At 41.6% G+C, this 26,618-nt stretch overlaps 1 protein-coding gene across 2 annotated transcripts in view; it reads left to right on the top strand.

Annotated features, from left to right (window-relative positions):
- The window catches only part of TRPC7 (transient receptor potential cation channel subfamily C member 7), a 1,454,711-nt gene that overhangs the window by 1,048,878 nt on the left and 379,215 nt on the right, over nt 1-26,618 (top strand). For both annotated transcript variants that reach the window (XM_069652608.1, XM_069652607.1), the window contains exon 6: nt 11,753-11,986. In XM_069652608.1, the coding sequence (XP_069508709.1) occupies nt 11,753-11,986 (234 nt within the window). The remainder of the gene's footprint in view (nt 1-11,752; nt 11,987-26,618) is intronic.

Genomic DNA, 26,618 nt, shown 5'->3' with positions numbered 1-26,618 from the left:
TGGTTTCATCCACAATTGTCATTTTTAAAATTGCATTTTCTTTGCACTACGACTCATTTTACAAAAACATATTTTCAGCATCTGAAGGTTTAAATATTATTATTCTTAATCAAGTAAAGGCAATACACACAATGCAAATCCCAACTTTGTTTTTTGACTTTACTGTGACAAGGCGGGCGTTCATCTCAGATTGGATAGTTTTCCATTTTAATAAAAGTTCTAGGCTACATTCTGGTACTTGCACATGTGTATCTTGGGGCTTGTCAGTTACTTAGGACATGCAATCCGATTGTATATGTTCTGCAAACAATGTGCATTCCCTGGCACATGTTATTTTTCAGCTGCTGTATGCAGGCCCCAGCTAGGAGGTTTGTTTTTAAATTGGCAATTCTTTGCCTACTTTTCTTCAGTATACATTTCCTTACACATCTCCGTTTCACAAATTCTAGAACCATCCAGTACGATCCATTGAGGTCCAGAGCATTCCAATTCCAAATCAGAATTCAAAACCATTTAACCTCTGTCGGATTCAGCCTAATCTGATAAAAGGATTCCGAATTCATATACGTGTCCTTTCCTGAAAGGACTATAAAAGTGGTATAGCCTGCTCTGTTCCTGCAAGAGGTGGGAATTCAGTTGGGGTGGCATAGTGCACATGCCGTCAGACCCCAACAGGGAACTAGAGGGAGCCTGGCAGAAACTGCCCACTCGGCTTATTGCCGCTGCCACTCAACCCAGATCAATTTGAGCACACCGTCTTCCGCCATCTGGCTCCACCTCCTCCTCCTCAGCAGCTGCGTCAATGCTCACTGCACAAACTGCCCGCTCTGCTTCGTGCCGCTGCTGCTCCCTTGATGCTCATCCCAGAGCATTATGAGCAGGCTTGCATCTGCAGTCTGTGTCCACCTCCTCCTGCTCAGCAGCTGCATCAACACTCATCACGGGAACTGCCCACTGACTTGTTGATTATGTTAAATCTTTCAACCACCTTCATTATTGTAGCCTGCCCTTTTATATTGGAATTGCTGGCCTTGTCAAGACAGGCTTAGGGCACAACTGTGGAGTGTTTACATGCCTTCCCGAATGATGATGAACAAAGGATGATGCCAGGTCCCTTTCAATCGCCCTCATACAAGCAATTTGTCCTGCCCTGCAATGATGTCCTTTATCTCCACTTCCTTTCACTTTGCATCTGTGTCCTGTTCAGGAACTTCTTAATTCAGATTATGAATAGCCCTTAACATCCTAAATGAATTGCTACAAGGCCAATAGTTTTTAATGTGTTCAGCCTGTTGGGTATTTTGTGTAGATTTGGGGCCTAGCGGTATTTTCTTACCACCAAAATGAAAATAATTCAGTAATTGATTGATTGATTGATTTCAATCAATTACTGAATTATTTAGTATATATAGTAATAATCCCTCTTTGCATTCAGATTAGATTTGGTATATAGTACTACAGTATACATACATTATTTCAGCACACTGATACATTTAGTGGTATACATTATGTTGGTATGCGTTATTGGTGGTATTTCTGGTGAGCATAATTCCTTTGTTTTATATGTGGCCCCAAGATCCAGAACCCCTTATTTTTGCTTAGTTTGTTCGTGTGATCACTAGAGAGGCCTCAGGCTTACATTTCAGGAACACCACATTTTCAATTGGAGTGCCAGCATGGGCTGTCCTCGCTGTCTTATCTACGGCAGCGAGCTAACATGCGGTATTTATCACCAACTTATCTACATCGGTGAACTATGTCCAGGGCCTCTCTTTCTGCTGACTCATGTACCTCCAGCAGCAGTCTATTTCATTATATTAGTATTATATTCCGTTCAGAAACATACACTTATATACTAAATGGAATCATGCACACAGCTGCAGCCAAGTCTTATTTTTAGCTACCTTAAAAATGACAATTGCACTGTCTAAACATCTCCACACATCATCAGCACTGTAATGGTAAATGCACAAAGGAAAGAGAAAATAAAACACACTACCCGTCTGCTTTCAGATATTTTTGTGTATTATAAAATTTTGCATTTAAACACGATCTTACTTTTTTTACAGAAATAAATGAAATAGCACAGTCAACATTACCTGTAACAAAATGAGAAGAGGGCGACGAGAACAGTCGCAACATTAAACCTGTTGATAAGACACTGGAATTCTTTCTTCTACACTGACAGAATAGTTTCGCATTCACGCAATCTGTTCAGCATGTGAAATTCTTCGCTGGTCGCCTTCTGGATGTGGCAATTCCCTCTTCAAGCTCCCCCAGTGAGAACAGGCATAAGCCGTTACTCAAACCGGGATTATTGTCTGGGATCCCCAGTCTCTGCAGCAGTGCAGCTGGGATCTGCTTTTTCAATCAGGAACTCCACAGCTACTGGTCAGGTCTTTCTCCGAGCTGTCTAAAATGTATTCTGCCTCTCTCCTTCCCCCAGATTCTACAAGAAAACTTGGTGACAGCCTCTAATATGATGCTTGTCCAATAAGAATCCCTCATGTTCTATCCTCCTCCTGCACACAATAGAAATCTTTTACAGTAAGCAACTGTAACAAAACTGATTTCCTGCTTATTCGAATCTTTGCTTCCTGCAAATACTGTGGACAGAGCAGCACAGGGCAGCAAAAAGAAAACATCTGGATGCGTGTTTAAAATTACTTTCAGAGCCTGTCTTTTCCATCCATTTTGCACTGGAGAACACATTATTTTATTAATGAGTTAGCATGTTAGTTTTTTGTTAATGAGGTTAGTTCATTAATCCTCAAATGTGTCTCCTGCAACAGAGGAATTTCAGGTAAAAAAATATATGCTTTTAACTGTGAAAAAAAAGATTTGCATTTTATATGTAGAAATCGTTTTTGACTGCATAGCCTGTTTTCATTTACATGTCCATAGGTTGCACTGGCAACACATAGCTTGAAACAATTGCATCATAGCAATGCACCAAACCCATGCAGTGGTGCTGTATAAGAAAACATGCTATACATTGATCCTGTGCAGTGGTGCTGTGCTCTGTGTTCCCAAAACCCGCTAATTAATCTTACAAGCCCAAACTTCAGGAGGCGCCTCTCGACATGCTGGGGATTGTAAGAGGATTCAATTCAACACTACAGCTAAGTCAATGCCTAGTCTGGGATACTGAATGGAAACCCTTATTGATATATCTTTATGTCCAGTTCATGCATTCTGGATGACTACCCCTATATAACACCCCTCTCTTGGAATCCTCCTGACCCCACTGAGCCAAGAAGTAGTTCTGTTTTGCACGTTTAAAGGTTTATTTGATAATTTAAACAATATATATATATATCACACTTTATAATAAATGAATAATTGAATATCACACTCAATCTGAGCAGTAATCAATAATGGATAGTCTGGCACTGGCACACTTGTGAATAGGAACAGAAGAATAAGGTGGTAGAGAATGCTTTATATAAGTTCAGATGGATGTAATGTTGAATGAAATGCAATACAGAAAATACTCAATATGATTTCAACAAAACAATGTAATCACTTTTCTCTGGCAATCCCCTCCCCCCTTTATGCAATGCAAGGAAATGGAAGGAAAGCACACAGTTCTCAGAAATGCAATCAACTGTAATTCAGTTCACCCCAGCAAGCTTAGACTACAGAAGTTGGAAACACAGGCCCAAAATGCTTTTATATGTGCTGGCAATGAAGTGAAAAATACGCTAAAATGCTTTTAATTCCCTCTAGAGGTTCAGGGTGAGTGAAATATACTTGGGATGAGTTCAGGCTAGGAGTAACTAGCAGGTTAAACAAATTTTTGGCAACTGAAAGCAAGAAAACTGCTGTTTTCACACGTTGAGAAATTTGCAAATCGCGGCAAATTCGCGAGTGCGTTTTTCGCGATTGCGGCAAAACTATAGGGAATCGGAATGCGGAGATTCTAAGTTTTCAAAGGAAAGTTACTGCAAGTCTCTAGCACGAACGGTCACGGAGATATGAGCGATTAAATAAAGGTAGTTTTTCAGATTTGAAATTTTAAAGTTCAAAAAGACAAGTGACAGCTAGCAACTAGAAATGACAGGTGACAGCTTTGCAAATGACAGGTGACAGTTAGGAGGCAGTTCTACTTAGATTAAAATAGCTTGGATTAGATTATTTTAACTAAGAGATTGGTTCTGCACAGTTCTGCTAGGTACTCACACTATATTCTTGAATTAAATGGGCCTCGCCACGGATCTGGTCAGGTTTTAGACTGGACTCTGGTCTGGTCTCTGCACTTCACAGTGATCTGGGTCAGCTCTCTCTCTCTCTGGATTCTGGAGATTGATGGATTTGAAGTCTGGATCTTTCTGCACAGCTTTCTCTAGAGATTGATGGAGGTAAAGTATGGATTTTCTCGGCAGAGCGTCCCGCAGCAAATGGATTTGAAGGTCCCTATCTATCCTGACTGTCTGCTTTTATGTGTTTTGAAAATGGGTGTGTGTGCAGCATCACTAGGCTCTACCCCTCTCCACTTGTCATTGGCCACTTCATCCGCTTCCCCTTGATTGGGGGAATGAAATGAAGTGTCATCATGATGAGGTCTGTTTATGGTACAGAGAACCCACCCCTGTCAACTTTACACACAATCTATATTTGATCCAAAAGACATATTTGCACAGGTACACATTTGTTTAAAATTACATGCACCCATCACATATCACAGGAGGTATCCCCTGTTCAAAATCTGCTCTTCCTGAGAGCTTGCATTGAGAAATGGCAACATATTTCACTTTTTAACTGGTTTCGCAATATCGGACATTACCCCAAATTTATACACATGTGCGCAAGGAGTATGGACATTACTTGATGAAGTGTCAGATTTTTAACATGCATACATTTTAAGTAATACCCTCTTAACTGCTAGCTTGCCCCCAGATCATGCCACTGGTTCTAAAAACCTCTTAAAATGTGGGCAGAAAAATCACAAGAATGATGGTATCATTTAAATAATTTTCACAAGTCCGCTCTATGAGTTATTCATCTTTTTCTAAAACCATATTCTGGCTACAGGGGTGTGGTTTCCCCCCAGCACAAGGTTGAATTTCTGGTTTTTCCAGTTCTGCCAAGCCAGCTTGCTCTCACAGGCAGTGCTCCTCCCCTTTGCTTCCAGGAGGAAGCCACTTTTTACGGCCCCATAATAAAACATTTGCCTGAGTCAGGACAGGGCTTTGTTCAATTTCCTGCAGAGCCCAGGTAATTCAATCAGAGAAGTGTCATATCCCTTTTGGTGGGAGCAGCAAAAGAGCAGCTAGGCCTGGGAACACAGCTGTTGTGCAAGTCTCATCTCCTGTCGGGGGTAGGTGGTGGGCAGAATTCAGTTCCTTAAGCCAGGCCACAGCTAATGTCACTTTTGTTCCCCAGTTTAAGTCAAGACAATTTTTTACATATGCAGCTAGAATGCTGATTCTAAGTTTAGAACTATGACATTAAAACAATTGCAACCTATGTGACACTCAAAAGTAGGTCACTCATTTCTTTTAAACATTTAGATTTTTAGTGTCTTTCAGTCCAAATTTACTTAAACTGCTGAAATCCACAGCTCAGCCAGTCTTGTTATAAACCTTCAAGTCACTTCAGAATATAACTTTAGATTGTATCCACCTCTCAGTAAGTCTTTCTTTGGCTTGCCTTGGGTTCATTTATTCAGTTTTAAACAAAATCTGGTGGTTTTAAAACGCCGGCTTTCTGATAGTGGTGAGTACTGGTACTGCACCCCTTTTTGGGATTTAAGAAAATGAATTCCCCGCAATTCTAGGTTGCTTTTGGCAATCAGCATTGCCATTCCCAATGGTTTCAGACTACTGTGTGGGTAGTCCAATGGTGGTTTTAGGCAGTGCCCTTCTGTGCCCATAACATCGGCAAAAATGAGTGGCAGCCTATTCTTCATGCATTTCCCTGTGCATTTTCTGGGAAGCTCTGGCCATCATGATGTTTTCCATGTCAGTACTGCACAGTTTTTTGAGGTAGGGCTCGGATGTATGGGTAAAAACATCCCACAGGATTTGTGAGATTGTCACGTGGGCTTTACCAACAACCTCCTGGGATTGGCTGAGACTATGGGCCTCATTACACGGAAGGCAGTAAGGGTTAACGGTCACCGGTAATGCTACCGGTGACCTTTAACCCTTACCGCCTTACTACGAGTTCCCTTTGCGGGACCCGACTTTAACGGCTGGTTTTACCAGCTGTTAAAGTAGGGTGCCGCAAAGGGACCTTGGTGCTAATTACGGTACCGCAATTTGCAGTACCGTAATTAGCGCCTTCCCCATTCCCATTATGCCCTATGGGGGCAAAAATGGGAATGGGGAAGGGCCTTGGTGAATGGGGAATTACCGCCCCCGCTCACCTTGGAGTCGGGCGGTAATTCCGCCATCCACCAAGGCGGACACGGTAAAATACCGGCGGCAACTATGGCGCTAATTGCGCCATTGTTACCGCCTACCGTGTAATGAGGCCCTATATGCTGTGAGTTCTGAAGTGGAAGCGTTGCCTGCAAATGCTTTTTTCTTTTGAAATATGTAATCAAATGAACAGAAGGCAAGTTAAGTAACAATATTTCTGTTATTTCTGCTATAACTGGAGTGTGTTCTGATTTTTCTATGTATTTGTGTGTTTTGGTGCATGGAAAATTTTGTTTCCTGAAATAAGCATTGGGCCTCATTACAACCCTGGCGGTAGGGGGTTAATGGCACTGGTAGAGATGACGGCGCCGTTAACCCCCTACTGCCTCATTACGACATCTGCTCGTGGGACCCGCTAAGGACAGGCGTCCTTAGCGGGTCCCGCGAGCAGACCAGGATGCAAACAACGGGCCTGTCACTAACAGGCCCGTTGTTAGCATCCTCCCCATTCCCATTGAGCCCTATGTGGGCTCAAATGGGAATGGGGATGGGGATGTACCGGGTCCAGGTTCCTTGAATGGGGAAATACCGGGCCAAGGTCGAAATGGCCCGGTATTTCCCCATTCAAGGAACCTGGACCCAGTACCGGGTATGGGGGTAGCCATGCTGCTAGAAGCGGCATGGCTACCTTCATACTTGGAATGAGGCTCATTGTCTTTCTAATCAAACCAGGCTAAAAGATACGAGTAAACATGAGATATAACAATGAACTTCAACATGGGGGTTTATGAATTGAGGTGGATTCACCTAGCTGCCCAGCAGATCTAACCCAGAGCGACTTTCTTTATTATAATAAACATTTCGTAGTGATAGGCTCAGATGCGCTCTGGACGTCTGTTTGGTATATGTCCACCCCCTATAGTGCCAAGGGGGCTCTGAAATGAAGTGTGCATAAAAAAGGCTGGTACACAATTTCTTGTTCGCAAATTTGGAGTTGCAACATTCATTTTGTATCTACCCCAAGAGGGACAGATGTTGTATCCTTTTCATAATTAGTACTACATAAGTTGCATATTTCATATCTATGCAAAATCTAAAAGAAAAAACATGTTAGGAATATGTCTATTAGAGTGTAACTATTAACCATAGCATGTACAAAAATAGAAGACATTTGCATGAAAAAAGTTGTACCTGAAATGAATTAATATCCTGTTTCAGATGCTCTTCAGAGCAGGAATATAAAAGGTTCCACTGTATGGATGCCAGTGTTTATGCGATGCAGTCACTGAGTCTGAGGTCAGCTCAGGGGAAAACACTGAACCACTTTCAAACTACAAAGCATCTGAAGAATGTGTACCTGTATCAAAGTGCAGACTTGCCTGCAGCTCCTTCGCACAGTGTTACAATAACGAAACATCTGACTGGGGTACATTTCATACTGTACTTTTGGACCTGCAGTGCTGTTGTCTTGACATTCTACACGCAGCCCATCACACCATAATACTGCTTTATGACATGATCTATAAGCTTCCCTTCACCTTTGGAAAGGTGTACAACCCCCTTAGTCTAACGCATGGTGCACCCCATCTTATTGCATTGCCCTCCAATGTAGAACCCTCTGCAGGGTTTCAGTATCATGAGGTGATTCGGGAATTCAGGGGAGGGAGGATGCTTTTGGCTTGTAGCTCTGTTCATTTTGTGAGGAAGTTGTGAGGTCTTTGGGAGACAACCGAGTAGACTTGTGGGAGAAATTACCAGTGGTTATTACACCTGCCCATGTGTCAAACGAGTGACGTACAACATTCTTTTTGATACAGCCTGCCAACTGACGTACTTAGAAAGTTTAGGAAGGTAGAACGAGGTCATGTTTATTTTTATATCTCAGTTGTTGTTTCTCTGAACCAAAAGGTTCATACGTCTGACAACCCTTAGATCTTCAATTAGGTCAATTAAAGGGGGCCCTTTATGATGCATCTGTCATTAGCTGAATCACTGACCCTTGTTGCACATGATGCACAATGTATCTTTTTGAGAAATCGAAAGAGGGGGAAAGAGAAGAAGAGAGAGAGAAAGAGAGAGAGAGTGACAGAGGGGGAGATAGCAAGAGAGAGTTAACAAAAAGTAGAGAGTGTGGTTGAGAAAGTGAACGTCAAGGTTTGACAGTGGCAAAATGAGAAAGTGAAATTGGAGCTGTCTGCAGAGGCCAGTGCTAGCAATGTGTCATTAATAATAATAATAATAATAATAATAATAATAATAATAATAATAATAATAATAATAATAATAGTATTATTATTATTATTATTATTATTATTATTATTATTATTATTATTATTTAGTTCTGAGTTTTTCCCGAAAAAGCCAGAGCATTTAGCAAAGAAGATGAATGGCTTCATTCTCAGATCATTGCTCCCTTTTCTAAGAATCCTTTAAATTTCATAGATGACAGGAGACACCCACCAGCCACCTCACTCATGCTAGCCAACCCCCAACTGACATACACATGGAACATTCATTAACATTACTCACACACAATTCTCTGAGTTTGCATTCTCCTTGAAAAGACCAACATTTGATCTTGCACATGATGTCCAGTGGTTAAAGCAAAACAAGGAAAAACACAACTTCTTCCCTTACACAAGAGGCATTCACAAAACACACCCTCTGCCTACAACTCATCCAAACTTAATACTCGTCCCTTCCTCACCTCTCACTCGCACAGCACGCAGCACTGATAGATCTAAACCACTCACTGACCCCCTCCCAACAGTATCAACCAAGCAGGGGAAAAAGGACAGCACAAACCTCCCACAATACACCCATCGGGGAGATTCAGTGCAAGCTTCTCTAAACACAATACTGAGGGAATTCCATGCATATGACTAACAACATGCACTGATGGATACACATAGGAAACATATATTCAGTGCCAAGAGTTTATGCAAACACAAGGACATGTGCACTAGTCCAGTCTTGATCACACTCCTAGCTGTGAGCTGAAGGGAGAAATCAGTCTGAATTCATCCCTATAGCAAGCAAGGACACAATCTCCAACTGATGCCCCTCACACATTAGCAGGTGAGATGCCTAGAAATCTTGATAAAATGCCTTCCCATACCAAACATGCACTGACATGTACCATGAACAGCCCCAAATGTAGAGGCATCCCTACCAAACTACCAGTACTGCCACACTCAGGAACCAAAATGTAACTAACACCTATGTAGACCAAACCCAGGAAGAATCAGAAAATTAATTCTCCAGGCCTGCCAAACTTTGAACGTTCAAGTGCACATTCACCCAGGGATGCTACCCCGTGGTCCTTCCACTCACCCAAAATAATGAAGCAAAGCAAAAACAATACAACATGTTTCGGAGGTGCTCAACCACACTTACTCACAACACCATGCTATTTTACAACATACCACTGCTTCCATAAACAATACTTCACTTGTCTAAATTGTAAAACTCAGCCACATTAATACAGACTTCAACAGCTGCAAACCCAATAGCATCCAAAAATAACATCATTGGATACAATTGTATTCGCAGTGGCACATACACTTGCTAATGACAATAATATAGACATTGGTTGTCAGACACTGAAAAGTTGCCACATGAGTACACACACAACATCCAATATCACATTATGCATGAAACCATGGAGAAAAGCACTGCAATAATGAACAGTCTTCACTGTCAGAATGTACAGATTGAAAAGGAGTGTGTAGTGCAATAGAAGAAAGGTAAAGGAGAGGAAACAACCACCAGCCACCTCACTAATTCTCGTGCATCACCGAACTGGTATTCACATGGAACATTCATGCACATCACTTATCCAACAATCTCTTCTCTCTCATGAACTGTGATTACACCAACATCACATCTCTCATTCTTGATCGGTAGACGGCCAGGCAAAGCAGGGATCCACACCATGTGGGGATGTGATCTGGTTGTTTTGTCATTGTTTTGCTTTCCATGCTTTCCTATGACTCGCAATGTTTTGACGTGCCTGTGTCATATATTGCTACGTCACATTTTGCATTACCATAGGTGTCTTAATTTGTGTGCTCCTCCTTCAGTTGATCATGATTCGACTTTCAACCATATACTATATGCTCCCAGGGGTCCCACTAGATGTACCACTATGAGTCTGCCTGTTAGGGTGTGCTTCCCTGCAACACACTGGAACTTTGCTCCTTTATGCCCTACTGTAATATTGCACTGCTATGAATAATACATACTATACAAATGGCCGATCTTCCAATCAGTGACATTCATGTGTTGCTGGTTATGAGTTGAGAAATGAATCAGAGACTAACATGGCCACATACCTAAGAAGCATCTCTGTACACTTGATAACCCATTGCATTTTTTTTTGTTTACATCTAATCAAGTGAGTATTGATTTATCAAAATAACTGGAACACTGTTAAACTGGATTTATTGTGAATCTGATGTGGTATTACCTAATTTGATCGAATTTAATTGATCAAATGGTAAATCTGTCCAAATTAGGCCAGTACCATTTGATCGATTAAATTCAACAAATTGGGTAATCAATACTGAACATGGGCAGCGGGGTTGTCCCCTGCTCACCATGTTCCATATTAATGGCCTTGGGGGTAGCAGGGGTGTCCGCCACTTCCGGAGGGTTGGAGGCAAGGGATAAAAAAAAAGTGGACTCTACTGTGTCAGATCCGACCCGTGTTAGAGGGACGAAACTGATGCCGCAGCGAATGCCCAAATTGTAAGTGGGTGAGGGGTGTATTGGTGGGGTGGGGGGACATAGATTTGCAGGGTTTATCTGCAGCAAAATTGTATTTGCGGCAGAATTGACTACAGTGAAATCCGCCACAAACAATTCTGCAACTGCCAAATCACGTAGATCCCCTGAGCTGTGTTTCCTTATAAAATATTGTATGATTGAACAAGGTTTTCGAGGTTATGTACCTGACAGTAATGTTGATTCATCCTAATCTATGATATGTAGTTTAACTTTACGTGGAATTGGTTTTAGTCCGATTGTATTTGCATAGCGTATAATCATGTAAACTTAGGAAAAGTTACTGTATATCTTGGGAGTGTTGCCATTGATAAGGATGAAGTGTTTATGAAATGTGGAGCACTAGGCGTCACCATTGAGGTCGTTGGATTTCAGTTAACAGTTGGCTGTTTCTCTGAGCTACTTAGCTTCATACGAATAAAGCCGATCAGCATCATTCTGCATGTGTGAGGTGTCTTTATAACAGTTACTTTAACCGTATATAGTGTCTTGCCAGAGCAAGCACTCCCCTCCTTAATCTGCATAACCTTTCCTGGATTATGAACATGTGTGTACAAAAGCAATGCTTTTCTGACAATTGACCAGCTATCTCTTTCCAACAGGAATGCTCTGGTCAGAATGCAAAGAGATCTGGGAAGAAGGCCCCAGGGAATATGTCATGCATCTTTGGAACCTTCTGGACTTTGGGATGTTATCAATTTTTGTAGCATCCTTCACAGCAAGATTCATGGCCTTTCTGAAAGCTACAGAAGCACAGCAGTTTGTGGATCAGTATGTGCACGATGACAATCTGAACAAGGTCACACTGCCCCCTGAAGTTGCCTATTTTACCTATGGTAAGACATATTCCATTCATGTACATTTATCTTCTGTTTTTAATTTTGAATGCAGCAATGAGTAAATGGCTTAGTTGACAGTAATTATTGTGTAATTGTAACTTTCAGGGTTTTCCAATTAAACAAATTAGAAGAATATTTAATAATATGTGCACTTAAGGTGATATCTTTAGCCTACAATTTGAAGAAAGACTCCCTAGATTGGATTCTTCGAAACTGTTCCTAACACCAACCCCTTGCACACCCCATACACCCCCAAATATAAAAAGCATGTTCGCTCATTGGCTATTGTACAGAACATGTCTAAATTAGTTGACATAATCTGCAGCCAACATGATGATTAAATAATTATAAACAAGCTGAATTAGTATAAACACTGAACTTTGAAAAAACAGGTAGTTTGCATTACTGACTTCTTTATTTTACTATTGCACGTTATGTTCAAATATGTATTGGAAAAGAAAGTATTGCTTTGTCCTCACTCCGAATGTCATGTTATTCTATGCAACCTCACCTCTTTGAAGACAATGGGCAAGCAGGGACAGATTGCCGCTCAGCCTTTCGGTCCGTGGCCAGGCCGAAATCGTCCCTGGGTGTGGGGGCCGGTTTCTGGCCATGCCTGGGCCGGTTTGGAAGAAAATAAAATTGAAAAAAAAAGTATATTTGTTTTCACATTTTTTTTGTTGCAAAAAGCCTTTCATCCTTTTTTTAGGTCGATAAATGAGTACCAACACAGGTCGGGTGATATTGTATGCATATTTGTTCTATAAAAAAGAGATTAAGCATAAGTGCTATACAATAACATATCATTTGGCCTTGGACGTCTGCTTGGATTCACAGTCATTTAGTGTACTTAGGAACAATGCTATTTGATGCCACTCTTTTTTTTTGTCAAGGGGTGAAAGGTCATATTTCATCGCTCCCCGGGATGTCCCTTTCCGGTGATGCCATGAGAGGTTAAGGGTTGTGAGGAAGAGAGGTGGGCCACTTTTTTGAGACGAAGGGTGGGCCAGTTTTTTTGGGTGAATGGGCCTATTTCTTGTCCAAGCCCGACCCTGTGGGCAAGGGCTTAATTACGAGTATCTCGATTGCATTGGCGTTACAGACATACTCCACCTTTGTCTCCATTTGATCTGGTGAAATTACCACAAGATTGAGAATATGGTAACAGCTTTGTTAGTGTCCTTTTCTGGTGACCACACGATTGCATGGGGAATTCCATTGGATTTAGTCTGAGTGAGAATTTCACTGTAGTAAATAAGCCAATATTTGAAGGTAAACTGGAAGCGTAACCTCCAACAGCTGAAGGGCAAATCGCCCACTTGGCCTCAAAGATCAGAATTCAACTGTGTGGAGAAACCTGCAGTAATTTTGTTACCTGGAGAAAAAAAAAGTGTCAGTAATGGAATTTCAGCCAAAAATATACCTTATCACCAAACTTCTGATGAGGCTGAAAATGCACATTGGACCTCATTATGAGTTTGGTGGTGAATCAGTGGTAAAACTGCCGAATTTTGTGCCAACTGAATTACTGTAACTGCCACTGGCTCTTGTGGGGTTACCACCAGATTCATTAAAACCGGTGGAAGGGCAGTGTTAGTCCCCATTTTTGGAGTCCATAGGATTCCATGGGGATTTCAGCAGAATTACTTCTGTTGGTAATTAAGCCAAACTTTGCCGTTTAAGTGGTGGTTTTGTCTCCAGCAAGATGCTGAAGGAACATCCTCCACTTCAATCCCAAACCGATACTTGGGTGATTTGGTGAAATCAACACTAATTTAGTTGCTGACACAAAAGTGGGAGTAACGGAATTACCACTGTTTTTTTCCCCACACCACCAAACGTGTAATGATGCCCATATTTTCATGGCCCATACACTTTGTTAATGGGTCAGAGTGTTCAGCAGATAATTATCTTTTTTAAAGGGTCAGCGTGTTCAGCAGATAATTATCTTTTTAATCTCTAATACACTACCTATCACCCAAACTGTGGACATTTATATTATGTTTTGCTTTATACATTTTTAATTAAGGTTTTTTTACATGTAAATAATAATTTAGTATAAATTGTGATACTGTGAGTTGTACATACTGGCCCTCATTACGACCCTGGCGGAAAGGGGTTTACGCCGGCGTAAACCATGGCGCCCCTTTCCACCTGAGTACGAGTTCCCTTAGCGCCATGGTGATTTTAACGCCTGCTTTTAGCAGGCGTTAAAATCCATGGCGCTAAGGGACCTTGTTGTTAATTACGCCACCGTAATAAAAAATGGGAATGGGGAAGGGTAAATGGGGATTGGGGACTTACCGCCCCGCCAAGGTCGGAATGGGGCGGTAAGTCCGCCAACCACCATGGCGGAGTTGGCAGCTTAGCGCCATGGACCATGGTGCAAATTGCACCATGGTTCTCCGCCAAGGTCGTAATGAGGGCCACTGTGTTTTAGGATGTTATGCTAATTGGTATTATGTTGTGTATATGCATTATTGTATTTCTCTAAAAGAGTAAACGTATCATACTTCTGTTACTTTTAATGTGGAGCTTTTTCTGCCAAACTATAACCTAGATTTGGTTGATATAGAACTAGAAAGGTACACAAACGTCCCAATACCTAAATATTAAAGAAAACAAAATTGTTTCCAACATATCATTTGATTTGCATGTCAAAAATGTTCTATGTAGTGTGAACATATGCTGTTAAAGCAGTTCCCTTGATTAGCCTCTCTTTCCTTCATCCCACCGCTCCTGCACCCCACTTTGAAGCAACAGTGTTTTCAATACGGCACTTAACAAAACAGCAATACAATGCAATAAATAATCTTAACAACACCTAGTGCTGTGACTGGCGTCCAGCATCAAGTAAATCTTCATATCTTACTTTCACCTCTTAAATCACAAACATTGCCCAAACTTCCGTTCATGAAAAACTGCTGCTTACCTCCGAAAATATGCAAAGATATTCCAGTTTATGAACAAAACAGCCCCAAGGCATTGGCAAACTTCCACCTTAACTTCACCAACCCATGCCACAGTAGACTACAGGAACATTACAGTGAGAAATAAGCCGTCCACCGCCACAGAAAAGTGTGGAGCAGAAAACCATTTGATGTGGCAATCATACTGGCTTCAGACTCATGCAAGGAAATTCAAGGGTTAGCAAATAACAGAGGGGACATTCTTGCCACCCTATACTGGGGGCCACAAAGCAGCAACATCTGTATGGAGCGTATGATGAAGTCTTTCACTAAATCCAAACATTTTAATGTCCGTCTTTGATATCACCGATAAAGGTGCAGTCATACTGTATAATGGAGAATCCGTTCTCTATCTAATATCATTTTGTAAATATGCCCACTTGCGCAGGTGACAAATCATTTGCCAATGACACCTAATCCACATATGACACCAAAGCCATATCCAAATGCAACACTGATGAAAGCTGGGCCAGTATCTCAAAAGGTATATAACAGCTTTATTTTGTTAATGTCTAACCTCTGAATTTAAATAACATAAACAAATATCCTTATTCTGGAGGACCACAAGTACAAGATGATCCTTTCTCTATGCCCCCTTAACCAGAGTGCTTCCATTATAAAAGCAGAAAAAGTAAAGAAAATGTGTGCACTCATTTTCAATGCAGGATCCCATTTGCTCACCAGATTAATGAAGTGGTTAAAGCCACCAACTTTCCACTTTCCTTTCTCAGATATGTTCGGCCTTTTTTATAAACAGACTACTTGATAGGGCTTAACACAGTTGTAATCTACGGCAATGAATACAAATGCTGTGTAATGTTCATTGGTCTCCCCGATAAATTTGCTGCAAAGCGGAATCGTCATAGTCAAGCATCCAGTCTGCACCTTCATTTGAAGATCCATATCGTAGGGAATCTGACTTGGAATCTAGACATTTGCTTCCAGAAAATGCCAGTATCTAATTACAAGTTCTGTATGTCATGCTCAGGACATTTGGGTGTCAAAGTTGGCTACCTTTATTCTTGTCCCCACTACTAGAGAGCATGCCTTAAGCTCATCCGGTTTTCAAAGTTGCCACTGGGCCTTGCCACCCTTTCTGTGACCCAAACATTCTAACCTCTCATAACTATTAGCACTTAGCCTTTCCTTATTAGTGGAGTCGCAAGTCCATCCCCTTCTCTCATCTGCAAACTTTCAGATCCTTGTTGCACATGGGGCACAATGGGCCTCATTACGAAATTGGCGGTAGTCATGGCGCTATTTGCGCCATGACTGCCAACAGTAACGTGTCCGGCAATGGGGACTTACCAGTGTAGTCCGACCTTTGCGGGACCGGTAAATCCCCATTGAAAAAGCCATTCCCCATTCCCATTGAGCCCCTATAGGGCTCAATGGGAATGGGGAAGGCGCTAATAACGGTACTGCAAATTGCAGTACCGTTATTGGCTCTAAATTCCCTTAACGGGTCTCGTTCATAACGCCTGGTCAGATCAGGTGTTAAAGGAGGGACCCGCTAAGGGAACTCGTAGTAGGGCGGCAAGGGATTACCGGCACTGGTCTACTTACCGGTGCCCGGTATCCCTACCGCCCCACTTTCGGAATGAGGCCCAATGTATCTATTTCAGATAGAAGGTGGAGGGATATTGAAAGCAAGAGTGAGAGAGAGATCGCCAGAGCGACAGAGAAAGAGAGAGAGAGAGAGAGAGAGAGAGAGAGAGATGGATTGACAGTGGTAACATGAGAAAGTGAAATATGGCATGCCTGCAAGATGCCAGTGGTAAAAGTGCAACAGGTAACACAACAGGTTGCATTGCATTCTAAGGCCAACTCCCCCTTTCCTCCCAAAAAACGATCTCCTGCTCAGAATCTCCAAACATTGCACTGAACAAATATATTCCCCACAAAAGGCCTAAACAAGCCTCATCACTAGCACGTCAACTCTAGTTGAACTATGAACAAGCTCTCCTCATTAGTCCTATTGCACTCCTGCATATTATTGGATAAATACACCCAAGGGGCTTCAGATAACATGTCCCCAGGTGGCTTCACCAAACCCTTGGAAGTAGATGTTGACCCAGGACCCTGGTACTTCCGAACTTCAACCATACACACGCAATTTTCACATATGCACCTTACACTATCCCCCAATAGACCTTTCACTCTTTTCCTTGATAGGTACTGAAATGAAACAATCAAATATGACATGAGGGTGCTATATGAGACCCCTTTACATTACATTACATTACATTACAGCTTACATACAGCTGTAAAGAACTGAAAACTCTGAGGTTGCGTATAATATTTATTTTTCAAACTGTTCAACCAGTATAGATTTTAATTCTAAAGAATAACGTTTAAGAAGAAAAAAACAGTCAGTTCTACATAGTTATGCTCGCTGTCCAAGCAGAGGTGAGGGAAGTGCAACACCTTTGGCTCCATAGCAAGCTTTAAAAGCCTCAGTTGTCCACAGTCCAGCAGGTTCTATGCTGAAATAGTGAAACAAATGCAGTGGCACAAAACAGATTTGTTAATCAAATTGAGCCTTGTTTTGGGTTAAAATGCGGGGGAGACCCCTGCACCCCACCCCACCATCCGCTCACTTTATTTAATGCCCTAACCCCCACAACTCCTCTATTTCCACTTTTTGATTAAAACCTGGTGAAATTCGATTAGAAAAAATATTGTTTTCCGATTCGTAATTCTGAAGTGATACCGACCAGCATTGGTCATTGAGATAGCATTCCATCTGGTCAAGAGCATCCTGTTTCTAGCTGTTTGTTCCTGATTCTGATACTTTCTGAATTCCTGAATTTCAACATTGCAATGTTCTTCGGTGCGGTCTTGCATTTTGGGCTTAAATTCTTTGGCACTCACTTGTTACTTAAGCTAGCACTATAAGCAGCCGGCCCTTGTTAATGCAACAGCAAACACTCTCTGTGAATACATCTTTTGTGATCTAGTACTGATTTGCAGTGTTTCTTTAGCTTGTTCTGCTTGGAGTGTATTCCTATTTTCATTTCTCGTCCCTTTCTTCTTTATTTTCGCCCCTGAGTGAGGTGAAAGATAGTTGAGTTTATTTTCTGTGTTTCCTGGTCCCTATTAATTAATAGCATTTGAATTATTTTGAATGATGTGTTGTTTTGTTTTATTGCTTCCAAATGTCCTTTTGCCTATATGTTATCTTCTGTCATTACACAGCACTCTGGTTTTGCTACTTCTCTAGTATTCACACTTATTCATTTCCAAAGCATTTTATGGCATACATTGTTCTTGTGTGACTGCCATGATCTAGAGGCATATCTGCCATGCTAGATGGCACCTCTTGTGTTGGGTGAACGTTGTTGTTCAGGTAAATTGTATATCACATAATGTTTGTCAGCTTCTCATTGCCTGTCATTGCATTCCCAATCTTGCTGAGCATCACTGTGATCAATAGGTGCCCATGAATTTATTTCTGTAATACAACCAATATCTTCTGCAAGCTGGATTTTTGTTTGGAGTGAACTTTCTAGGTGAGTGGTTATTGTCTATGGTCTATTGGATGATGTTCCCAATTGTATCTGCCAAGTGCCTCCATTCTTAGAATTTGAAAAAATGGCCAGGCCCTCAGTGGCCCTTGCCACCTCACTCCATTCCAATCATAGATCCCTGTTAATGACAACATATGTTATCCTCCAACCCAGAATTCAAACTACGACAAAGAGGAAGAAACTAGAATGCCCCTAAAATATGTCCCTACATTTGGTCTTAAAACACACATCATCTACCTCTGATTTAATAAACATTTGAGAAGATGGCTTTGAACGAAATTCTTGGTTTGCTTGATAGCCAATGGAGTGTGTTATGGCTAGAGTAACATATTCTGACGAATTTGCCCCATAATGTATCAAAGGACGACTGCCCTTGTTATAGTTAAGTGTAAAGATTCATGAGTAGGGTTAGTGTCCTGCACATGAGGCAAGGGTATTGAATGACACTGACTTATTAGTCAGAGGTGAACCTGGGATTTGAGACTTTCAGAGACTTTTAGAGCTGGTGTAGGTGGAAGAGCCGTCAGAGAGCCTTCAATCATGTCTTTTTATTTTTGTTTTTAAAGCAAATAATAATTTATGACCATTTAAATAAAATGTTCAGGCACAAAGTTTTAAAAATATTTACATTCTTTCTTTTTTTGGATTTTATATCATATTTTAAGGTACTATTATAGGTTATGTACAAAAATTGATCGATGATTGCAGGTTTGCATTGTGCAGCAGAAATTGAATATTCAGAGTCATGTTAATGCATACATACATCCGATAGTATCATCCAGCTTAACCTCATCCTAAGTAAGTCTACGTCCCCATAATTTTTAATTCAGTAGTTCCAATTCCTTCTGTATTTGCCAATCTGCATGTCAATTACAGCTGTCACAAGACAAAGAACACACAAATATATTGATTTTCCACAAAATTGTGCTAACTTGCCAAGCTACCGCCACCTCAAACCACTGTTCTTATAGTTTGTATGTGAGATTTTGTGCTTTTTTATGACTATAAAGACGTGACTTAACCTGGCTGCTTTCAATGTGCCAATACTGAGAGGAATTGTGAAACAGTGTGTGCATAATATAAGCCAGTGATTGAAATCTGTCTTTTAGTGAATAGATATTATTTGTTGCAGGGATGTCATTTCACCAAAATGCCAGGGGTAGCGGAAATGACATGATGCGACACTTGACTCCACAATGATATCACAGGAAGTGATGTCATTTGACCCCACCCCCAAGTGACATCACAGGAAGTGATGGCAAACGACCTTCACATTTCTTAGATGCATTTAGCACTCGTGTTTCCAGGTGATCTCATTTCAGCCAGATATAAGAACTGAGGCACAGAAGGAGGCATGATTTGTACACGATTACACATTTGGGGAATCTCATGTTCCAGATTCGTCGTGGCATCTATATGTAAAACTGTAACCGAAATTTGTAACGCAGGCTACAGCTAGTGTATGAAACATCTATAGATCAATGGACACAGAAGCACGTGTTATCTGTGGTTTTGCTGTGTTAAACAAGCAAACAAAGCACTGACTGGGGAGGTGTGAACTGCTGTTTAAGCAGGACAAACATGCTGCACGAGCAAAGCCTGAAAATTAAATAATTGACGATTAATTAGTATCAACAAAATTCCCTGGTTATAAATGTATCTATGAGTCAGCAACCACTACGATAGAAGAAACCTATTAGAATGGTCTGCATGCACAGAAGCGAGTGCACCTGATAAATGTTACATTTGCTAGAGTATAATAGCTGGGAAATATACCCAAGCACCCCCAATAGTTTTTATTATCTAAGCATAATAATGGGTGCCAAAGGACTTAAAAAAAAAAAAAACATTTAATATAATATTGCTGCACACATAAATCCATAGCACCACTGTGATGAATCCATTCGGAACGGCACAGAACACCTGTCAGGCACCGGCTCTGGTGATACCAGCAGGAGGAGGCTAAGCAGTGCAACAAGGGGTTAAGGATTCATGTCAACCAGGGTGGATATATTGACAGTATGTGTGACCAATCACAGCCAAAGTTCAAGTGTTGACTATTTTCTTTTTTCTCTCTGTGGTTACTAGGAAACAGGGGAAAGAGAGCTGGAAAGTGACAGTTATGAATGGGCATATTGAAAAGCCCAGCTGAGGCGGAACACAGACAAGTTTATTTTTCTTTTGTTTAGAAGTTAAATGAAGCGAAGCGCCGTTGCGCTTTCTTATCGTTGATGGTGGCGGACTTGAAGACAGCCGACCGCAGCTGGGAGTGAGAGAAATCGGAGTCGGTGATCGGAGCGGAGCGTAGAGGAGCTGTCATCCCAGGGAGAACAAGGGCAGACGGTCCCGACTTTGAAGAAGAAATCACCACCCCTACGAAGGTATGGCGGTAGCTGAAGAGGCTACGTAGATTCTTGATTCCGGGGATCGCACGGCGGGGAAGCCACAACGTGAAGCTGACTAGGAGTCGTCGGGTCGGAGGAGCCAGCTGAGGAGGGGCGGAGAAACCCGAAAGCCACGGAAAGGAGGCGGAGAAAGAGGGTTCCGACGACGACATCGAATAACAGTAAACAGCTGTTTAGAGGGACGAAAAGACTTTCATACAGAAGGGAGGCAGGAGGGGAGAACTGTACGAAGGGAAGAAGCACTGAACGTGGTGGGCTCTCTCAGGCAAGAGACTTGTTTATTTTCACTGAACACTGACATTTGTAAAAGGGTCGTGGGACACCCATAAGAGAGTGAAAGTATGTGCACGGAAGCTGCGGGGCAAAAGTGAATGAAAGCCTGAGAAGGGGAATGTAAAGACATATCAGACACAGCCAAGTGCAGAGGTGATTTAAGACGGCGATAAGAAAGTGTGGATACTGTGAGTGAGAATTTGTGCGCCATAAAAAGAATCAACAGAGCCAAAAACCAAAAACGCTGAGGGAAAAAGAGCTGAGAATACACAAAGACAGTAAAGAGAGGAAGTCCAAAAAGGGACAGACCCAGAGAAGTCCAAATCGGAAGTCCTAAGATAGTTTGGACTGTGCTAAAAGAACTTTAGCGTTATAGAAAGGAACACCTGAAAGACTTACCTGAAGAACCACAGGACGTATCCTTTACCTATAAAAAAAAGAAAGTTAAAGTTAATAAAAGTGGCTTTACCTGAAACAGAATACCCTACTTACAGTCTCCGAGTAATAATTGCATAGACAGAGAACACAGGTTTACAAATTTGGTGTCAGAGTGGGATCGTAAAACACCATGGAAGAACTGATCAAAACACTGAGTGAGGGACAACAACTTCTCCATATCACCACACAGTTATTTAAAATTGAAAACACCCAAAAGTTGCTTCTCACCCGGGAACTCACTGGCAGACTTCAAGGTGCGCACTGCACACTATCCCTTTGTCAGACCCAGTGGTGCCCAATGGCGTAGCACAGCATTTGGCAGTTCCCCTGCGATCCATGCTGTGGGGGCTCCCACAAGCTCTGTAAAAAAGCACAGGGCACGCCACACCCCGGGCCGGACTGGACCACCACGTGTGCACAATGTCCATGATGATTATGCTGCTGCAGTGACATGCACTACTGCAAGTGACAGAAGTAAATCTGTTTTTCAATCAAAACTTACATCTTTAAAGTAACATAGAGAGAAGGGGCGGTGCCTAGTCAAGAAATATATCAGCGACCAGTTGTGGCTGGTGAATTGTTTTTTTGAAGGGTGTAAATATTTGCCACAAGTATGTGATCACGACTGAGCACAGCAACGGAGCCCAAACTAATGAAAATGGGTTGGGGGTAAAATGGGGAGGGGGCTGCGGGATTGTTCTCCCTCCCCAGAGTAAATGTTTTGAATAAAGGGTTAAAATGGTGCATTACACAGCACACTTTCCGTGAAAATCTGGATAAAAGGCCAAAAATGTGGGTAAAAGGTGAACAATCGGTTTAGTAGCGTGCAGGATAAATGATGAAAAAAAGTACAATAGATACAAGTCACCAAAAGTGCACATGGCACATCCCAATGCATTATCATGCCAATTCCTGCAATATATGCTAGTATAAAAAACATGTTATGCTGGCTGTGACCATACATTTACATGATGGCTCCACCAACATATGCTAGTATTCCCATATAAGACCATACTTTTGTTTGTTTTTCTCTAGTATCATTCCTGGCACTGGGCACAAAACTGGCTCTGCCAATGTATGCCAGTACTCCTATGTAAGTACATTCTCCCATTGGTTTGGCCATTAAAAGTGACATGTCACAATATGAAAACCTGTCCAAACTGGTTCCAATGTAGTCTAGACCCATAAGAACACTTATTATGCTCGATTCATCATAGAAGCTCAGTTAATAAAAAGTCATGCTACAGTGAAAAATATACACCAAAACATAAATCTAGTGAGGTAACACTACTTATCATGCTTGATTTTTAAAAGATGCTGAGTAATAAATGTCATGCCACAGTAAGCAATGGCTAGACTGACTGCACCAACATGACAGTCTAGCCAGGGACTGGCACACATGCACTTACCTTTGCCTAAAAATACCATCTTAGAGTGAGTGGGACCTTTTTCTCACTTGCTCCTGTGTTTTTCCCTCACTAGCCTTTTATGTTTTCACTGTTTTTGGAGTCTGACAAACTCCATAGGAACCTGCTTTTTGTATAGCGACACACAACACCCTCAGTGCAGTTTCACGGAGAATTCCCTTGGATTTCTCTTAAGGTTTATATTCCTTTTCTGGGGTGAACTACTGTTCCCAAGAATAGTAAGATGAATTTGATCTTACCTTTTTACTGTGTAGGTCCAACACACATCATCTTATGTGGAGTGCTGGGGGGTTACCTAGTAGCCCCTTATTCTACTTTCTCATGTAACATTTTTTGTTAACCTTACTAGTTTAAATGACTGGTGGCAGTGGTTACCCTTTTACTACCAGTGTGCATGTTTACTGCAGGCTGAACCCTCAGCTGCAATACAACACTCATGGGTGTCCATGTTGTCAAAATGGACTCTGTCTTCTTTTTTTGCCATTTTCTGTTTGTGAGGTCTTTCTTGGATTTTTTACTCTGTAATTTGAGATAGGTTTGAGCCCTTTGTGTGTTTTGTCTTTGGTAGGCTTAAGCCCTAATGTCCACCCCTGGATTCAGTGCATCTAGAAGTACAGGAAGTGAGGGAGGGTCCTGAAACTACCATGTCATTTGTCTCTAGGTGTGCCTGAAGAAACCCAGTACTGATTGGCCAGCTGGCTGTCTGGGAAGGACAGCCACTCTGCTGGGTGATTGACAGCCTAGTGCTGTAAATGAATGAGAACAAGCTTAAAAGGCGAGGTTCTTGGGACTACAGGCAGAGTCACCCACTGGAAGAAACATCCAAAGAAGAAATCATGGAGAGCCTTCTGCAACCTCCTGGACCTCAGAGTGCCTGGTGAAGCCATGCTGCTGTGCTGACCTCCTTTTTCGCATTGACAGAGAAGCTCCAGACGTAACGACTTCTCCCCTTGGGGTGATGGGTCCAACTAGCCCAGGTACGAATTCCACTTTGGTGGAATCCCCGACTTGCTGTGCCTCTCCAGTGCTGCCGAAGCCCAATGCCAGAGGTTTAGTGTCCATTACCAAGTGCTACACCCTCCACAGAATGAATCTGGACAAAAGCTCCAGGAGCCTCGTAAGGGCACTCCAGGAGCAGGAAATGCCACTCCAGAGTACCCTCACCAGAGTCCAAGACCGAGGGAGCAAGGAAAGTCCAACCAGGGATATTTGTTCTGCATCAGTGCTCTGTGTGAGGTGCTGAAACCACGAAGAGTCGCTGAATCCAAGTAAAACCATAGCTGCTGAAGCCCTCTCCTGAGTACTGTCACAGGAGCCAGCCAGACATCCTCCCTCTTTTCCCCATGACTGAGGCACAGGAACAAGGGTCTGCTCGGCTGTAATAAGAAGGAATCCTGCTGGAACAATTTCTTCAAACCAGAGGTACTGTGGTGGGCTTGGGGTACACCTTATTGCCATAAGTTGTGTTTTCCCACTTAGCACATTAGCTTACCTTTTCTGGGTTGATGTCAACTCCCCTTTGTACAGGCTTAACAGCGTGTGTCCCTTGTGATTTTCTTGAACTATATGACTTTGTGAAAGAGTTTATCCAAGAAGAAGTGCATAAGAACTACTGACTGTGTCCAATTGACTTTGGCTGTCCTGGCTCCTTAAAGGCACCCTTGGTAATCTATTGTCTTTGGCATTGCTTGTCCCCTCATAGGTTGTAATTTGTTAAACAATGTTACTCCTGGGAAAGGCTTACCTAGATTTCATTAGATGATTCAAACTGCCTCCATTTTATGTTAAAGTATGTTCTAACATTACTGTTTCCTTAACCCTTCCTTCTTGAAACACAGCGTCTAAAAAGTATATTGATGTTTAAGATACATGCAATACTATCCTTGTTATAGAAGTCACTTCTGGGTGTAGGAGAAATGTATTAGCATGTCCAAAGAGTAATCACCAACTTTATTGACTTTGTAAATTGATTCCAAAGTTTGCTTGGCTATACAAACAATAGCCCTTTTTAAAGAATGCTTAACTAAAACTGATGTGTAAATAAATAAATATATGTATAACTGAAAACTTAAGAGTATAAGTGTTACTTGGTTACTTGTATGGACTTATTTAATCCATGCAGCTCTACAGCTCCCCTCTTGAGATAGGCCTGGTTGCTCAAACACACTACCAACTTGTGTAGCACAGATCTATACCAAAAGATGGTTACCTAATACCAAGCAGATAAGTCTTGTGTAGTCTTACACAGTGTGACTGCCACAACTCTTACCTAACAAACACGAACCAAGAAGCTGAAAGAGTTTCCGGGTTCCTGTATGTGAGCTGCAAGGAAGCCGAGGGAGACAGAGTTGGAGCTGAACATGCCATGTGACATGTACAACATGTCATAGTCAGCTTCAACCCCTATTGAATGACTCCCCAGCCTAGCCTTCACCCTGATGGGTGAGGACGAGGCCAGGGACCCACCAGAACTGGCGTGGTCCCCCCCCCCATGGCACAGGAGGTCCTGCTACACCAGGATCACCCGTTTTTATTTTGTCAACATTGTCTTTCTTTTTTTTTATTTGGGGTCACAAGGGAGCCCCAGGGGTTGCAACTATGGCCCACAGGGGTCACAGGTGTGACCCCTGTTACCCCCAAATGATATCCTTGATTTGTTTTGTGGTAATACATTGATAAAGAAAATAAGAGTCCTTAGCATTTACCATATTCCTCTAATGGGCAATTAGTATTGTGAGTGTACATTTAGATGCGGACATGTGATAGGAAGATTGAAGTCCAAATTATAGCAAATAGGTTAACTTCAAAAGGTTATTCTTTTCTGTTAACTCTTTCACTATGCCTCATTGAGAGGTATCTCTTTAAAGATGGTTCAGAAAACTTGATTGTCTCAAACAAGAAGTGGATGCCATGATCATTACAAATGTGTATGTGTACCATGCAATATTTAATATAAAATAGTGAAATGTCAATGAGGAGAGTAGAAAACAGTCTATGAGAATGTAAGTGCAAAGTCTAGAGAGAGGTGGAGAACACATTATTCTAATATAAGTGTTCCACACCATATATATATATGTATATATATATAGGAGAAAACATTTGGAGGACCGCAGCACATTGATATATTTTAATATCTATCAGGGCAAATTCACACTTGACCTTTGATCTAATATGTCCACACCATTAAAAACACATTATTTGATGATAATGTTATTAGAACCAGGAAAGGTAAAATACGTTATGAAAGACTATGGCACAAGAACCAGAGTGCTGAGAATGTATTTGCCTATACAAAATCAGTCACTGAGTATTAAAAAACTATACTTGATGCCAAACAATTACCCTATAAATGTCCAGTTCTTGGGAACTATTTGTCATCCACAAAGAACGTGAGGGTAAGGCTGCATCTATGACACCCTTGGTTGTTTCTTATGAATAGTGGCAACATGTACAGGACACATTTATGAAAAAAAAAAATAAGCACAAACAGAGTTTATTGATATCACATAACAACAATAAACAGATGTTAAGCATCTTGGGGATAGATCATGTTCCATTTGTAAAGGAAGCGGCAATAGAGTAAAGCA

Source organism: Ambystoma mexicanum, chromosome 3p (assembly GCF_040938575.1).
Source record: "Ambystoma mexicanum isolate Mex_15411 chromosome 3p, UKY_AmexF1_1, whole genome shotgun sequence".
In the NCBI taxonomy this organism is placed as follows: domain Eukaryota; kingdom Metazoa; phylum Chordata; class Amphibia; order Caudata; family Ambystomatidae; genus Ambystoma; species Ambystoma mexicanum.
This window is presented reverse-complemented; position numbering and strand designations above follow the sequence as displayed.